At 35.8% G+C, this 19,293-nt stretch overlaps 2 protein-coding genes across 2 annotated transcripts in view; one reads left to right on the forward strand and one right to left on the reverse strand.

Annotated features, from left to right (window-relative positions):
* Positions 1 to 1,514: 1,514 nt before the first annotated feature.
* On the forward strand, positions 1,515 to 6,980 carry LOC131848721 (peroxisomal membrane protein 11C-like). The gene is made up of 4 exons (XM_059198657.1): positions 1,515 to 1,574; positions 2,813 to 2,977; positions 4,682 to 4,866; positions 6,602 to 6,980. The coding sequence occupies exons 1-4, from the start codon at positions 1,518 to 1,520 to the stop codon at positions 6,861 to 6,863; spliced, it is 669 nt and encodes a 222-aa protein (XP_059054640.1). The 5' UTR covers positions 1,515 to 1,517; the 3' UTR covers positions 6,864 to 6,980.
* Positions 6,981 to 11,968: 4,988 nt separating this feature from the next.
* Positions 11,969 to 19,293, reverse strand: part of LOC131848628 (uncharacterized) — a 36,108-nt gene continuing 28,783 nt past the window's right edge. Inside the window, exons 36-44 of the mRNA XM_059198549.1 lie at positions 18,593 to 18,784; positions 18,255 to 18,382; positions 16,731 to 16,915; positions 16,261 to 16,358; positions 15,599 to 15,740; positions 15,052 to 15,220; positions 14,516 to 14,669; positions 13,800 to 13,915; positions 11,969 to 13,194 (exon numbers count right to left, since the gene is read on the reverse strand). Of these exons, the coding sequence (XP_059054532.1) occupies positions 12,951 to 13,194; positions 13,800 to 13,915; positions 14,516 to 14,669; positions 15,052 to 15,220; positions 15,599 to 15,740; positions 16,261 to 16,358; positions 16,731 to 16,915; positions 18,255 to 18,382; positions 18,593 to 18,784 (1,428 nt within the window). The 3' untranslated portion in view covers positions 11,969 to 12,950. The remainder of the gene's footprint in view (positions 13,195 to 13,799; positions 13,916 to 14,515; positions 14,670 to 15,051; positions 15,221 to 15,598; positions 15,741 to 16,260; positions 16,359 to 16,730; positions 16,916 to 18,254; positions 18,383 to 18,592; positions 18,785 to 19,293) is intronic.

Genomic DNA, 19,293 nt, shown 5'->3' on the forward strand with positions numbered 1-19,293 from the left:
TGGCAATGACTTCCTGCAAACTCTGTTCTATTAAAATTTATGTGACTATCCTGTGTGCACTGTAGCATGGTGCGGGTGACAGTTATTAATTTTTTATTTAACAATTGCTACATTTAATTTAATACGGTTATTAATTATTTAATATATTACGAATGTGGTACAGCTGAAATACTAAGTCATAATTTGTAAATCGCGGCAACTTTTAAGAGTGAAACGAAACGTTAATGAAACTGTCACCCGCACCATGCTACAGCGCAAATGGTATTAACAATTAGATTTCGTCACAGACGCAAGGCTTTAATAAATTGTTATAATCGTAACAAAAATAGATAAAAATTGTATAACAATGAATTTATTACGTAAATCATGATGTTCTTTAATAGATGCTTTAGATTTTAAAAGTGATTTGTATAAAATCTAATCTGAATTAATTATTTTAAACATTATGAAAGTAATAATCCGACCTATATAAATTTAATAAGGTTTCTGTTAAAATGAACTATGGCCACTTTAATTTTGTCAATATTTCATGAACTGTGAATGTTCACAAAGAAGTATATGTATGTACTTTTGATAAATAAAATTTATCACAATTTTGTATTTAATACGAAGATAATGTCGGTTTATATGAATGTAATAATTGACACTAATATATATGTATATATGAATAATTGTATTAAAACGTTTTTATACTTTTTAGAATTGTTTCATTTTTATTTTGGAACGGAAATATACATTTAATAAAATTAGGTGTTATTTCATGGAAGTCCATTTCCGTCTTGTATCGACTATTAGTCGCTGTTTGGTCATCGAACAGTCAATACTAGGGTTCCAAGCTATATCTGAACACTATTCAATGCCTGATGATATACAGAGGCGAAACACGTGTCGCAATTTGGGTGTAGACTCATTGACGGTAGGGAATTTGGGCGTAGACTCAATAACTGTCGAAATTTGATCACCAATGGTATGAGGTCGTGAGTTCCAGTGGCGGTGGTCAGGTTTCCGCACTGAATATTTTGAAGTCACCTATGCTAATGGTAAAGGAATTAAACAAAATCCAATATGTTCGGGAATTAAACGTTTTCAATGTAAAATGTTGGGACAATATAGAGAATTAAATAAATGCTATAAACAATCTAGAACGCGATTGTACACACATAAACACATTTACTAGGTCATATAAGATGTCATTCATTATAATACTGTCAGTATAAATCTTTATTGATGTTGTGATATGCCGGAGAATGTAAAATATAATAATATTATTGTAGTTTACTGCAATCTAAGTTTTAATACAAATTTCATAAGAGGTTTTATAACAAGTGCAAATTTTAATGTACTTGGACGTTCGACACTTAACTACCGAATATACTATATCTTATATTATCACACAGATATGACTTACGATAAAATTGTTTAGGTCTCGTGACTATAGTTCAGAATTTCGTATCACATACTCGTTTCTTTTATTATTACATATATTATTTATATAGTTATACATTAGTGTTGTAGCTATGGATGTGGTGAATGAATTCTGTGATCTGCTACAAAGTCACGTCAACCGTGATAAGGTAGGTTGATGTTTATTACTTACTAACGGTTATTTTTACTGTCTAGTTTGAATATTTAACATATGTCTACTAATATGTAGGTAGATATTACCTGAATATATTGTAAGACATTTTAAAGAAGTGTAGTGTGCAGTTCCAGAGATAAACGATCTGAACACGCATGATTGATGATTTTCAAGGTCAACCCAACAGTTTATCGTAGAAATCGAATTCACAACCTCTACAATTCACACTATAATATCTATTAATTCGTTATTCATAATATTTAAAAACTAAAACTATTTTGCCTAATATTATTTTTTGAAGGAAATAGCTTTAAAGACAGGCATAACGTTGATAGCTCAAATAGATCTTTAGAGATTTGGCTTTATTATTACTGACTAGATTCTGTACGGGTGAATTTGAAATGGTGTCTTCGCTTACGCTAACGATAGGTATACGCTGACTAGGCACCAGTGGAAATAGGACTATAGTCATGTATATTACAAGTCAAGTCAGGAAGGTCATCGTGGTGAATTTACCATGAATTAACCATAACAATAGCTTCCTGGTGGAGCTTGGAACATTGGAAGTCATCCTGACATGACTTGTTAGCAATATAGCCAGCCCCTATTACTAAGACTCCATTCTCCTCTTCTGTGTTGCTTTTATTAGGGGTAGATTGTAGGTATTTTGTATCCAGTAAATGTACTGTCATCTAAGAAGGCATAATACAAGCAGGATTAAGAACAATTAAAAACAACAACAATGATAATAATTTTTATTTACAACTTACATCCTTGTGAGTTATAACTCGCGCTTGTCGGTGGAGCTGTAACCACTTTCCACGATCTTCTACCATGCCTTTTAATTTTTGTTGTGGCACGACTCCAATTTAGTCTTTAATTAGTTGATATAGCTGTTCCTTGGTCTTCCCTTCTTCCTCTTTACTTCTATTTTATAATAACTAACGACCCGTCCCAGCTTCTCACGGATGCATTACAAATATTTTAATTTCTCGACTTGTTCCATACTATAACATGCATGTATTATACATATAAACCTCCCTTTTGAATCACTCTATGTATTGCTGAAAACTGCATTAAAATGCGTAGGATAATTTAAAAGATATAAGCGAACAGACAGCGGCGGGCTTTTTGTTTTATACCTACTATATAAAGATAATCTTGTACAATATACATATATTTTATTGCACTTCGTAGGCGGATTATATACTTAATATTACAAATATATAACAGGTGGTATCACTAGCGAGCTACTTGTTGAAGTTATGGGGATCATCAGCAGAGAGGAAGGACTTGATGACCGCAAGTGCCAAGCTGTCGGCGGCGCGCGCTGCAACACGCTTATTTGACGATGCAACCGCTTTGAAGACTTGGGTCGCGTATGGACTCGGGAAACAGGTTCAGTAGTTATATTCTGATCTTTCATGCATATATGTATAAGGTGCATATTAGCTTGCTTGTAGGGACTGTTCCATTCAAGTTATGATTGCTGATTATTTTGTTCTGTGATTTCAATTTTATATATAGCGCTGTCGATCTTTTTCGTATCTTAAGATATTAATTACAATTTTCATCAACCATTTCAATTAAAAATTTAGTGATTACAATACATGGTGGTACATACTTATTTTTTTTTATACTACGATGGTGGCAATCAAGCATACGGTCCATCTGATGGTAAATGGTTACCGTAGCCTATGAACGCCTGAAACACCAGAAGTATCACGTGCGCGTTGTCGACCCTTAAAAAACCTTAATATACCCTTCTTGAAAAACCCCATGCTGTAGTCTCGTGGGAAATGCTCGGCAGGAAGTTCATTCCACAATCTAAGTGTACGCGGGAGCAAGCTCCTCTGAAACCGCACTCTTCAATTATTTATAGTTGTTAAATGATCTAGAAATGGGATTGTGGATCGCCACTTATTCAGGGGGGTATCCCTACTATATCCTATAGTAAACAGAGTAAAAGAAATTAAACCGTAGAGTATGCTGGTGGTCATCACATTCATGTGAGGGCTTCGGTGGTCTATCGATTCATCGATACACAGGCTTACTTCTGATGATCGCGGATTTGATTCTTCGCACGGTACAAACATCTTCAAGAATACAAATTCAATAAACAAAATATTGCAGTTTCATTTCAATTATTCTCGACTCAAACTACATATGGTACTGACGGTAGATTATATGATAAGTGATTATCATAAGTGTCTGATAAACCTACATCAATAAAGATATTTTGATTTGATTTGATTAGTAAACAACTTTTTTACTAAAATTACAAATAATAATAAAATGACCTAAATAAATTAAAACACAAATATATCGAGAACGGCCTATTATAACTACGACTTACGGATACATTTTTGGATTTACGAGTTATAAACCATAAAATATACTGGTTCCAATCTAGTTTATATCTATAATTTATGTGTAAATTTTTATTTATCTATCTCCTATGATAGAAATGTCTATTATAATACAGCTTACTGGATTTAAGCCCTGTTTCATTCAAATATGGTCAGTAATATGCGGGCGTTAGTAATGTGGTGTTGACCTTATTACCTGCACTGTAAGGTACATTGCAAGTAATGTTGGGTTGACGTCCACGCGGTTCCCCCTGGAAACAATCGTGATAAATTCCTGATGAATATGTCATGATAGTCTAACTGACCTGACCTCATGCTCATTTTATCATCCTCTACTGGTGCCCCGCCAGCGTAAACCGTTAGCGCAGACGGCCCACCATTCCATTATCACCAAAAAAAAAAAAACAATGCCTACCTCATCTAGGAGTATTATATTCAATATTCATTTTACAATATTCAATAATTATTTACACAATATTTGAAGGAATTATTTCACTACAACAACCTTCAAAACTTTTTTTTCCACTAATTTTAACAACTCGACATTTTACAGACTCTCTAATACTACAGAATACAGACCACAGACTAATTACATTTTTAGGTTATAATAGGTATATTGGTTTTTTTTTTAATCAAATTCAACAATTTCATTTTTACTTTGACTACAAATGATTTCTTACAATAATGTCTATGCCGTACATTTTTTTTATTACATTTGTATATTGTGTTACAGGATGGACCGATATGGGGACCCATTGGTGTAGCAAATAGCGTGTTCTCATTGCTATACTTGCAAGCAGAGAAGGTCATGTTCCTTATTGACGTCGGCATCATTGTGGTCTCCAAGGATGTGGACTTCAGGGTGAGGACAGCGCATAAGTTGTTCTGGTCGCTTTCCGCTTTCGTCGGATTTATCAGGTAATTAGTCATCTCGGCATTGACTCGCTGCTTATAACTTTATGAGTTTATATATATATATATATATATATAATATATATACCTACAGTATCACAGCTGCACCTAATGAAATTTAACGACGTAGAAGATTATGTCACGATGTTAATATTAATTAAATAATTTAATCTGGAAGTGGTTGAAAACAGGGATGCAAGTTTGTATGGGAAACCAATAATTTCTTCACTAAGGGCTAAAATGGGTATAAAATTATTATAAGAAAATGAAAAAAAATTAAAAAGAACTACTCGCAATAGATAGATTAGATAACTGTTTTATTTTATTGTTACAAATCACACACAATTACTCTATTATAAATATAGACAATAAATAGTTCGATATAAGATTAACAAGTTTGTGCCATTATGTGTGATCGGCATCAATACAAATAGGTTGTAAGCTCAGTGTAGAAGATTGTTTAGAGAACGTAACACTGATTTTCAGATTCAACCGATTTTAGAGCACGTAAAATCCTTACCTTATTAGGTACTAGCTGTACCCGCGACTTCGTTCGCGTGGTTAATATATAACTTTATTTTTCTAAAATAAAAGTAGTCTAAGTTGCTCCTTATTACAGCTACCTGCCAAAAAAAGTCCCATCAAAATCGGTCCAGCCATTTTAGAGATTAGCCGGAACAAACAGACCGACAGACAGACGTAAATTGTAAAAAATAATATATTGGTGTATGTACCGTATTTAATATGTATGTAGTAAAAAACGGTTATTTCAATATTATAAACTGACACTCCAATTTTATTTATATGTATAGATGTTTAGGTTAAAATATTTTATAAATGCAAAAGTACCTAACTCTATCTGTCGCGCTTTCACGCCAAAACTATTAAACCGATTTCAATGAAATTTGGTACACAATTAGTCTAGACACAGAAAAAGGATATAGCCTACTTTTTAATGCGAAAATAGGGTTGTAAGGAATTGCAAGAGAAGATGAAAGGTTTCTGGAAGTATCGTCATTTTTAAAGCTAGAAGCTTGTAACTTATTTTTTAGGCTGTTGCTTAAATATAAATGAATATAACATTCAAACTTTGTTCGGTGGTCTAGCGGTTTAGCACACCGCTTTAATTCCGACGGTCGTGGGTTCGATTCCTTGCGCAGTACAAACATTTGTAGTCATGAGTATGATTGTTTGTATAGGTCTGTGTGTTTTCTATGTATATTATGTGTGTATTTACAAATAAAATGTATTTATGTATTTATATCTGTTAAAGGTAACACAAGCTTTGCTTTCATTGAGACTAGATGGCGTTGTGTAAATTGTCCTACAATATTATTATTATTACTGTAGATTATTATCTAAATAGATATAACTGAAAGGTGACTGACATAGTGATCTATCAACGCACAGCCCAAACCAATGGGCTAAAATTTGGCATGCAGATAGATGTTATGACGTAGGCATCCGCTAAGGATTTTGGTTAATTCTACCTCCAATGGGATAAAATAGGGGATGAAAATTTGTATGAAACTTTGTCAAACCGATCGGGCTGAGACTTTGCATGCATAAAGCTACTATGACGTAGGCATCCCCTAAGAAAGAATTTTGATAAATTCCACTCCTAAGGGGATAAATTAACATAAAATTCATATAATTAGATTTGTCATAAGTGTCTTTTATGTAATTACATGAATAAAGATATTTTCAGTTTGAGTTTAATAACAATAAATTTGTGTGACAGGTCCATCCGCGCGTTGCACTCAAAAGCGAAGGTCCTCAAATCGCCGCAACGCACCAAGTGTGCACCAGCCCAGTACAGACAGGCGTGTATGACATCCACCAAGCTGATATTGGACGTCATCCACGCGGTCAGCTGGCTGCCCCCGGGCTGGCTATGGGGCGGCGCCCTCAGCGCCAAGAAAGCTAGCGCTGTCGCCTCTGTATCGGCTGTTTTAGCACTCATTATACATTACAACGGAAAGAGACTAGCTTCTTCTAAATAGTTAATCTTAAAATTAAGGTAATGATCATTCTCGATCATCTCGATCATTCCGATTGACTTGAAACGTAGTCACGTCTGCGTGGGTACCTCTGTCGCATGTAATTCTGCCGTCAGCTTGCTGGTTGTGATATGGCAGTGATATTACAGGGTATCTACGTGATAAAAAAACATTAATAGAATGCGCTATTGAGTAAGGTGAACATGCTCTTATTTTTGCGTGCTGAGATTGCGTGTTATATTAGAAATAAAATAGAATCTTATTGACTCGTCTTGACATTACAATAATGACAAAAAAAATACAAACAATAATTTACTCTCTAATTAATATCTTATAAAATTTTGCGTCGCAAAAATGTGATTGTCAACCGACAAAAAAATAAGGAGGTTGACATTTGACTGCATCTTTTGTGTTACCTCAGAATCGATTTCGATGATTCTTTTTTTATTTAAAAGTTGGTACTTTAGGTTTATTTCAAAATAAATTTCATCACTCATAATGTTTATTTTTTATTAATACATAATTTTAACGCAGGTGGTATTTGTGGTAAAATTATAAATGCAAATATGTCTGTCTATTTGTTACTTTACCACAACTAAAGGCCTGAACTGTAACTCGAAGATGGACATAGACTATCTTCTATATAAACAAATGTAGATGAAATCGGATAACAGAGTGGTTTTTGAAGTTTACTGCATTCGAGGTCGCGGTAAAAATGTGCGTGTTCACCTTTAATTATATATAGAATGTTTATTCAACGAGTTACATAAGAAAAAAATATTTTTTTAACCAACAACTGTTGACACTATGCATAATTGTTTAAAAATATCACAGTAAGAAAACTACCTACTTCACTTACTAATAGAAACTGTGTTAAAGCAAGGTAATCTAGAATATAGTCTAGGAAGCAATATATCATAAAACAGATTTATTTCTAATGTAGATTGTGTAACATAGTGATAAGATACTGTCTGATAATGTTTGGTATTATTCCTCGCAGACATTGTACATTAGTTAGACATAACGAAGTGCCTGTAACGATAGCTTAGCTAGATAGTCATTAAACATTTCTAGCTATCATTGATGATAAGGTGGTGATGATTAGGCGTTTATTTTAAAGAAATCGTACTAATAAAACTAGGTTTGTTACTGGTGTGTTGTTTACACACCATGTCGCATGTTGAGCGGAGCGCGTTTGTTCTTAAAAAATCGTCCTTGACCGCTCGGATTTTTTAAAAGTGGTAAACGATGGAAGCTGAAGAACGACCTTTGATGAAGTTTTGGTCTTGATCAATCAAGCCGTTTCGGTGGACTACCATTACAAAGAGTGCAAATCTGATTTGTAAGATCGCTCCGCGATTCACCCTTCGCTTAACTATGGCAAAACAGTAATTCTTAATGCTTAAACTAACTGCGTTAGATTATATAAAGAGTTTCGAATTATTAGAAGGTATTAGGTATTTATTTTTATAATTAAACTTGTAGTAGTAAATAATCTAGAAATCTAAAATAGAAATACCTAAGTTTTTTTTTAATGTCAAAGACAATCAACGACAACGTAACTATTATATTCTATAAGTGATAGATTTAAAAATCAGTCGCCTTATTTTTGACTTCAACAATTACATATAAAAAATCAAATATTTCCTCTTTGTTATTTATTATTAGTTTAGAAAATAAAGGGTTAAAACGCTGTAAACACAACACTAAAATCATGGGCAATATTGGAGCAGTTGTGATGATGGTAAAATCGGCCCCAATTTCACCAAATACAAAATCATTTATTGAGCAAGTAATCACTACGTTAAAAGAGTAGATATACAAATAAGCCATTTTAAGGGAGTGTGTGTACACGTCCCTTTAAGGTTTAGGTCTAAGACCTACTTTGTTGAGAACTTGGGAGCTTATATAAACAGTCGACAGAAAACCTTAATTTGCTAATTTTAATGCTAACTTAGACGACTTATTAATTTTTAGGGATGGAAGTACCTATCTCTTGTATTCTGTTCTGTACATTCAGAAAAAAAAGACTTTAATAGTAAGACGTTAAAAGTCAATTTAGAAACTTTAAGGCATGGGAGGCGCTTCTTTTTTTTTTTTTCATGTAGGCTGTGAAAACTGGGTCTTATCCACTGGTCCATTATACATTTACATTTACTTTACTTACATTTTACCGCCTCAGTACCTACGGTCGCTACTACTACTCTGATATAATACTAACATAGATGATTTAGGAAAGAGAACATCTTTCGTCTCCTATACATTAGAAAACTGACTTTAATGTGAACACCATTATTTCTAATTTTAAGGCAAGAGTTAGCCCTAATTACATATATTTGTTTTCATTCAGGGTGTGTAAACTGGCTGAGACGATCTAGGAAACTGCCACCACTAGTCCGATATTGTCCTTGACTTTAGTGTCGTGTGTAGGTCGCTTAATAAATATATTGTAGCTGTAGATTTGTTTTGTCTTGTTCTTTCAAGTTCTTTTGTTCATTTGAAAGAAAATGACAGAACCCTTCCTGAGTATGTAGAGATATCTGTGTAGAAGGCGTATCCCGGCAATGCACGTGGAGAACGAATTTCCTGACACTATGAAGGTAGTGTTTTGTGAGAGACTATTCTAAACGCATTTTTATTTTCCAACATTCATAGATATAAGGATGTTTATAGTTTAGAATTATAAGATTAATGTTTATTTGTTTAAGGAAAACATGAACTAGATTCTTCCCTACTTTAAATATTTACTGATAACGATAATATCTAATATTATTTATAGCAGTCGTTTATTTATGTAACGGGTAACAAGTTTACAAAATGAGCACTGGCTAAAGTTTTCACTCTGTACGTGTAATCCTGTTTCAATGTTTGCATTGATGTTACAAAAGCTATTTACATATATCAAACTATAACTTGCACTAATATATTATACATTAATTAGACGCTACAGTGTCTAACCTATTCAAAATTATATTCACAAGCGCGTAATCTAACTATATCTATGTAAACATAATTTTACTGTTATTTATACTATCAGTAGTAAGCAACAGTGTCTTGTACGTAATATATATTTTTATTATGTTTTATATTACTATAGAATAAATATTACTACATATAAAATTTCTACCTATTATTACTAAATATTTGATGGCCTCAGTAGTCCAGTGGTTAGCAAACCGCTTTACAACCGATGGTCACAGGTTCGATTCCTCTCACGGTACAATTTGTATTCATGAGTATAATGGTTTGTATCGATATGGGTGTTTACTACGTAACTATATTATGTATGTATTAAAAAAACAATCTATGTATATCAGTTGTCTAGTACATATAACACAGTTCTGCTTACTTTGGATTAGATGGCGCTGGGTGAATTATCCTAAGATATTACTATTATTAACCGATTCTCTGGTGATAGAAACATCGTTAACAAACCATAATACTAATGACTGGCTATATCGAGTGATATATGAACATATCAAGTGTCGCACGACATCGACTGTCAACTATGATTTTGACTGTCCCATCTGATATAATATTTATTCTATGGTATTACATATTTACATTCTATTTCTACTAGTCATATTTATAAGTCAAACTGAAAGTATACTGTATGAAATAAAAACCAATTTTTAATTAAATTTCTAGTTTTATTCATATAAAAATTACATGGCTTTATAGCACCACTTGATCACATACAATCATTATGATTCAAGAAGTCAACTTGACTTGCAATTTTGAACATTTAATACTTAAAAATAAGATATATTTTATTGAAACAAATAAACTATTTTTCTGCCATTTTGATTTTTATTATAACAACCAAAATGGAGGATTATAAATGTTTTAAACATAGAACAAGAATAGACGTTGCACGAAATTATATATTTCCATATTTAATAATAATAATATTTATTTATTTCAAAATAACAATTTAATGATCTTAAAACTTTACAAACAGATGATAACAAACATATATTAACAAAACCTAACGGCCTCGGTTGGCTAGCGGTTTAGTACACCGCCTTACTTCCAATTTCGCGGGTTTGATTCCTCGCATGGCACAAACATTTGTATTCATGAGTACATGTTTCATGGTAATTGTTTGTATCGGTCTGCATGGCTATGTATAATATGTATGTATTTACGAAATTCAATATCAGTTGTCTAGTACCCACAACACAAGCATCAGGACAATTGATACAGCGCCATCTAGGTCCAAATTAAGCTATTAGCTAGCTTAATTTGGACCTAGATGGCGCTGTATCAATTGTCCTGATGATTATTATTATTATTATTATCACACAACTGATCACTTTGATTTATTGGTAGTCGGTACCAATAAATCAATGTGAGTTATGTGTGGGTATTTAAATTAATTTACTTTGTGGATTACTAAATTATATTTTGAAACACAACACAAATACAAGTCACCAAGATAGTGTTGTCACACCTAACATCGGCTAAATCGTCTAAATGAGAAGGAGTCTGCATAGGCGGACCAGCGCCGTCGGGGTTGTAGAAGACTATTCGCAACTGACTGACTGACCGTAACCCCGACAAAAGGTGAAGAGAAAAAATCAAACAAAAATAAGGATAATTCTTCTTCCTAAAAGTAAGAGGAACTTTGAGAAGAGATCAATGCCCAACAGGGATTGCAAGGTATTGTCATAATAATTATATTTAAATTCGATTAAATTTTAAAAGGTATTTTAATGGAAAACTAAAGCGTTAATACGCTAGCGCATAATAGACATCGCTCTAGCAAAATCCATATATTCATATTCAATAGTTCTTATTTAATTACAGTTTACAATTTTATATCATTGGCCATAAAGCATAGATAAATAAATCGATTCATTTCTTTATATATTAATAAAAATCGCAGTCACTTGGTACTAGTCTGACTTGACCGAATTTTATTAGTATTCTGCACTAACAAGTGTGTGAAATCATACTCTTCGCAATCTCTCGTCCGCGCAATTTTCGTTCGTCGTTTATACCCCATAAAGGTTTTACACCACGTATTAATATCAAACAATTTTAGAGTATTGATTTTGTCAATTACGTAGTATAATAAAATGTACAAAATCATATGATAATGGAAAACAAAAAGATAAAATACATATAAAAAAAATAGCATATTCTAAAATACTACAACATAGTATATTGCGATAATTAACATTACAATTGGGGACTAGTCCATTCGGGAATCATTTCTATATCCTATTATTTACTAATATACAAGCTAATAGTAATTAAGATTTTAATTATCCTTTACATTATTTGGTGAGGTCACACTTACATATTCAGTCGTCTAAGTCTTATAAAAGATTATCTTCGTCCTTTCTACAGACTATCATATCTTCTTCACTCATACAGTTCATATATCTACGTTGATACTGATTTGTTGTAGTGCAACAATTTTCATTTCTTCACATTGGACATATGAATGCTAATGTCTAGTCGATCTTCTTTTTTAAAGCAAAATTCTTTTTAATAAAACTTTAAATCTCAATTTCCTAAATGTGTGCATGGCAATAGTTGTTCATGCACGGGATTTTCAGGTAATGTTAGACATAGACGCCTATATAAATATACACTGTAAATAAACTGGCTTAAAAAAAAGTAATTAAATTGATTTTATTGCCAGTTTGTTGTTATTGGATCGATATACTGAACTGGACGGTAGGGAAAAAATTATACTATAAAAAAAATAAGTTCATAAGCGGCTAAAATGTCCTACATAATAATCTTAATGAACAATTTGACTTACAGTATCTACACATGGTCATAAACCGCTCGAGTCACGTTCGTGACGACCCCGATAATACCAAAAGCTATAATATTAGCAAATCTCCCTTCAATTGTTACGCTCCATTCTTATCTCGCTGCACAAAAACACATGACATCGTCCTCGCCGACGAGGGCGTCGACCCCAATCACACAGTCCATTTTCCACGTTGAGTGCGTTACTCGACGTGGAAAATTTCACATTATACATATTTTAATTAGAATACTACTTAATAATACATAATAAAATCAAAATATAAAAAGTATCATGATATAGTTTTGAGCTACAACTAGGATTCAGTCGTCGACGGCCAGTTGTAGTTCGAGATCGAAGTAGGTCCGGGAGCGCGGGTACAGCAGCGCGGCGAGATGAGGCAGGCGCGAGCGGCGCGGGGCATCGGGGGCCGCCCCCGCGCCCCCCGCCCCCGCCGCGCCCCCCGCCCGGCCGGCCGGCAGGGCGGACAGGGCCGCGTTGTAACTACGCGCGGTGGACTCACCAGGCGACAGGATGTACAGCGCCAGCAGGCACAGCACACGGTGCCTGATACATATTTATTCTGATTATGACCAGGTAAAACATGCTATTGTAATTTTTTGTACACTCGAAAATTGATAAGGATAAATTGCTATAGATATCTTTAGTTCAAATTTTAAACACTAATGTTAACATAAGACATGGTGAATTTATAGGCATTAGTGAAGTTTTTCAATATATGAAATTAATTTATGATTATGAGATTCCAGTCTGCGCTAAAAGTACATATACGCTGGGGGACACCATGGAACAAATAGCAGCATTAGCACCTAGTCAAGCAGGTAAATTATCCCATAAGAAGCCAAGACTTAACTATGGTTTCCAGGGGAATGTGTAAAGATCTAATGTAGTCTACATTGACTGTAGTTAGAAATAGGGCCACTAGTTCTTATAATTAACAATCCCCTCCATTCCCCGAAGTTGCGTATATATGCCGCCCGTGTGTTATCACATCAACACTTAACGAGTCTGTACATACTCGGAGCCGGGTCCTCTGAATTTGGGTATTAAATCTCCAATACCCAAATGCTGAGAGCGGGAGATTTTCTATAAGATATTGTATCTATGTATATCTTGCGCAGGTGTTATCAGAACAAGTCATGTATACTAACTCTGCAGTGGGGGAGTCAGTGCTGGACTGCAGCGTGACGAGCCGCAGCAGCGTGCGGCGCGGAGGCTCCGCCCACCGCGACAGCAGCGTCCCCGCCGCCCGACGGCAGTCCTCCGCCTGCGTATACATATTATCACAAAATCAGTATATGTACATCAATACGTATAATAAGTAAAAATCACACGATCATACCACGTTTTATATTTATTTGCTGAGTTCTCGATATTTCGGCAATGTTTCAACCGCCATGATCACGGGTAAACCAGTTTATAAATAATAACCGCGTCAAATTTAAAACAGTATAATACATCGATAGTAGCAACAAGCGAAGACGCGTGAAAGTATTGGTTTACTTTCACGCGTCTTCGCTTGTCTATGTCTGCACATAAAACATTTTATTTACCATGTAACCTTTTGTTGCTTCTCAGTTTACCCGTGATCATGCCGTATATATTATACACAATGTAATTATTTATATCAGCTGTCTAGTACCCATAACGCAAGTTTGACTTAGCTCGGGACTAGATAGATGGCATTGTGTAAATTGTCCAGTGTCATTATTATTACTATTAGTATATGGTTCTATTTCGTAAGCTTTCTACTCGGCTTTCATCCTTTACGATTAACGTTGTATATGTGGGAACAAAAGGGAAACATTATGACGTCTCTAGCACACACTAACAGTATAGGTACAACATGATGTACTAGGGTTCGTACCTCCGCGACACTGTCGCCCCCCGCGCCGCCGTCACCGCCCCCGCCGCCCCCCGCGCTTCCCTCGGCCGCCTCCACTCCGGCCTCGTCCACGCTCTGCCACACCGCGCGGCATGCATAGCATATCCATAAGGCTATTATCACCTCGTTTTCCAAGCTACAAATATAGTAATAGTATTACAATAATACTCTGTGAAAATTGCACAGATTTATAATATGAAAATAAAACAGGCTAACGGCTCATATGATGGTCACTTATACACTTTGACACCCGTGATTCATCGTCATTATTGCCATTCCAGAGAACAAATATGTCATCACTCTTATAATGGAACTTTACTGCTTAATATACACCTTACAACGTTACGATTCTTAGTTTCAGTTGTTTATTAGCTGTTATAACTAGCTACTTGGCGCCAGAAATAGGCGAGTATTTTTATAGTTCACCTTTGATTTTCTTTTTAGAATATACAACTATATAATGGTATGCTATGCGTCGCCTCCGCCGCCCACGTGCAGCGCAGCCGGCGTGTACTCACAAGTCAATGTTGAGCGCGAGCAGCGCGAGGAAGGAGCGCGCACGGTCGCGGTGCGTGAGTGCGTGCGCGAGCCCGTAGGCGGCGTGCAGGTGCGCGTGCGCGGCCGCCGCCTCCGCCGCCCACGTGCAGCGCTGCCAGCGTGCTCGCACCTCCTCCCACCCGCCGCATTCTGGCGACGTTCATCACAACTTCAATACCATATTATAGAAAAATCATTTTAAATTATTCGTTCTAAGGACAATTTTAATAATATTATTTTCTTCAGTGTGCTTAACTATATATAAAAATCAAGGATTTCCCGTAATTTTTAATCATTTTCTATTTTTTTATGATAATCTTTTTAATTACTGAAAATACAATAATGTTGGTAAATAATTATTTATATTTCAATTCATCATAAAACTTTCAATTTTTAAAATAATTTCAAATAGTCACCGAGAATCAACGTCAGCACTGTTAGAAAATGCCCAAGTTATCGTTTCTGGATCAATATAAACTTTTGTATGGCCTATAAAACTTTGGTATATGTAAAGATTAGTTAACGTACCGTGTCGCGCTAGCATGGTGCGCGCGGTTGCGTCCGCGAGCGCGGCGCAGTAGGCGGGCGGCGTGAGCGCGGCCACCGCCGCCGCGGCCGCCCGCAGCGCGCGCGTGCCGGGCCCGCACTCGCGCACCCACCGCACCCACGCCTGCGCACGCGCACACCACATCACTCCCCGCGAATCGAGCACCGGTCCATTTCAACCCGCCTCCCGTACCATTCGTGGATATTATTCGGGTTGAGGCCCCGTTAACAATATAAGTAACACCACGTAACACCCGTCACTACCCACTGACTACTTACATACGACGTAACTATTTTGCCTTTATATATATATTTGGTACTGGAAACGAGCTGACGGCACATCTGACAGCGAGTAGCAACCGCGCCTATATACATGATAACGCCCAGTAATTTTACAAATTACTAAACAATTTATTTTATTTTTCATCCAATATCTACATTTTACTTTGTTGTGTGTACCTAAACTAAGTGTTTTAGGTTAATTCGAAGCCTTACTTAACCTGAAACTCACTAGTTTCAGGTTAAGTAAGGCTTTTAGGTTAAATAAGATTTCGATTCGATTAATAATTAGTTTTATATAAGCAAACATATCAGTTATATTATCAATATTATACTTTTAAAAACTATTTAGTGGGTACACTCACAGGTAGTGCAACAGTAGCAGCCGACTCCACGCACATGATGACGACCGCCCGACTGAACAAATCTTCCAACTCTCCACTCGACTCCTCTACAAATGGCGCTAGATAAAAAGTGACAACATATTTTATAATTAAATATTAATCAAAACATACATTTATTGTAACTACATTACTTGGTAAATTCGTACCACTAAAATATATTTCTTCATATATTTGATAGAACATCAGTTATTAGACCTTTAAAAGAGTTTATTAGTTAATACTGCTCCAGTAATTGTCTGGGATTACTGACGACTGATTTTTAAAGACATTGTGTACATACTTAAAAAAAAGGCGTTAGAATATATATGTATATAATTACTTATGATATAACATAAATATATGTTTAAATATTAGTCATTAGAATTCATGCTTCTTTTTCATGCAATACTGTATAAAGAATTGCATGAATTCTGATAAAAGTATGAGCTTACCGAGGTCATCCAGAATTTGGAGCATGGCGGCGCAATGCGCGGGCACGTGCGCCACCAACTGTTGCGAGGAGGCCGCGCTCTGCCACCGCGACACGCAGCGCGCCCGCCGCGACCACGCCGCCGCCCGCAGCCCGCCCGCCGCCCACACGTCCGCGCCCCGCAGCGCGCACGCACTCCTCAACACGCTGCAATATAATCAGAATATTTTATTGACACCTGTCGGCGCGCGAGCGACGACAGCGGACGGCTGCGGGCCCTGCGGACACAGCGGGGCGTCCGAACCGGCATCGAACCCGATCTCCCGCAGCGCCTCACTCGGGCGTTCCATGCATTAGGCACCGCGAGTTCTTTCACATCTTTTATAACTTCTACCATTAGTCCACCGCTGGTATCATTTCACCAACTACAATGGGCCTAGTCACACCGATTTACGTAGTTACAATTATTCTTCTTATAAACTATTACATTTTTGTTAAATACACAATTTACTAATAGTATCTAAACTAGGACTAGCCTAATTAAATACCATTGTGACTTTCCGATCGATTCCCCGACCAATTGAAACGGGGATCGACATCACGACGGTCTGAGTCTGAGGAGATTCGAACACCTAGGTGCCTCATACTAAACTCGTATCCATCAGACAGTAGCTAGCTTTCAACTGCTCCATAAGTCCTTCTGCGGGTTTAGAGTGCCATCTGCACTTGGCTCCTATCGTCCAGTGAAACTATAAAGGCCAACTGCAGCCATTAGAGTAGTCCGAAAAAATATATATTCGTGCATCAACACGCTGCAATGTACGTATCACAACTATTACTAACTATATTGTGACGTTGAAATTCATGGATTAATATAATTTCTTGATAATTAATAGGTATGAATACTCTTTATTGCACTTGTAACTTAATAGTAAGAAGAGTGTGTGCAAGGATTGACTTATTTTTGTAAGTGATCTTTAATAACACATTAATCACATAATATTAGTTCTAAATCTTGGTTCTGTTTAGTAAAATTAACATATCACTGTCAATACTATAGGGAATTCAACCCGATACCCTGGAATCTAAGTCAAGGACAACAGTATGGTTTCAGAGAAGCTTCATTCTACATACTACTACATACATACCTATCAAAGCTTTCAAAATGTATATTAATAAATGTTGACGTATTGACAGAGATTTTTCTGCATTTTCTTCCTTTCTAGCAGACTTTTGAATAAATAAAACTTAGGGCAGAGAGTGTTCTCTGACATCCTAAAGTATTTTTAACTAGCTGTATACGCGACTACGTCCGCGTGGAATTTAACTTTATTTTTCTAAAATAAAAGATTTTTTCTAAAGTAAAAGTAGCTACCTGCCAAAAAAAAGTCTCGTCAAAATCGGTCCAGCCATTTCAGAGATTAGTTGGAACAAACAGACACAGACAAAAATTGTAATAAAAATAATTTGGTTGTGTGTATATGTGTTTAATGTTATTTATATTCATATGTTACATGCATAACGTAAAAAACGGATAATATATTACCTGAACTGCGGTATCTCGTGGTATGGCAGATTGGTGTCGTAGTGTTCAATAAAGTAGTTATCAAGGGCTTCATCCAGAGTCGTCTCAGGAAGATACCACCAGGGCAATCGACACGCAGCCTCCAATTGCTAATGGATTTAGAAAATTGAAAAAGAATTAAAACATGAATAATATTTAAAATGTCAGATTAAAAATGTAAATTTTATTTATTATCACTGTTACTGTATTTTTAAACGTCATAACGAATGCACTGTAACCCTATAGGTATACAATATAAAATCACTAAAACATTGAGAGTGATATATATATACATTATATATAGTATGCGATGTACTTGCCTGTGCAGTGTAAGGCATAGGGGCGGCGGTGAAGAGTGAGAGCAGAGCAGCGAGCCGCCGCGCCAGGTCGACCCCCGCCGACGGCGACGTGACGTCACCGCCCGTGACGTCACCCAGCCACGTATCCGCCTCTATACCAGAGAACGTCGCGCTACACCAAGCCGTGATCTCTCTGTCCGGACTGCGGCAGACCTGTGCACAATAAGTACGTACTTTCAACTAAATGTGATTGAAAAATTATCAGATGAAATTAAAATAACAACGATAAGAAAATAGACACAAATTAACTATGTGGAAGTTGGTGGGAACCTTAATGGGAGTTGGCGGGATATACAATAAGGGGGAAAGACCAATGGAGTAAAGCTATAACGTATTGGTACACAAAAAATATGAAAAATAGTAGAGGAAGACCATACATAAGGTAGATAGTTTCTTCTCTTCTCTCATTCTCATTTCGAAAGCATTCCGAACTGATGGCAGATTAGACATATCATAAGAGACTGTAATAGACCTATATGAATAAAAATATTTTTATTTTTGCGTTAGTTGCATTTGGTTGTATGAGTGCACGGGCTTCTCGAGGCCCGCGAGTCGTTGTTGCTGATTTTGTTATGATGAAGGTTTTCTTTTCGAATAGTCTTGGTTTCAGAAACATGTTTGTTTTAACAAGAAACCTTACAATTTAGGTCAATATATATAGG

This window comes from Achroia grisella, unplaced genomic scaffold (genome assembly GCF_030625045.1).
Source record: "Achroia grisella isolate CSIRO2021 unplaced genomic scaffold, CSIRO_AGI_Agris_v1 utg567, whole genome shotgun sequence".
NCBI lineage: Eukaryota > Metazoa > Arthropoda > Insecta > Lepidoptera > Pyralidae > Achroia > Achroia grisella.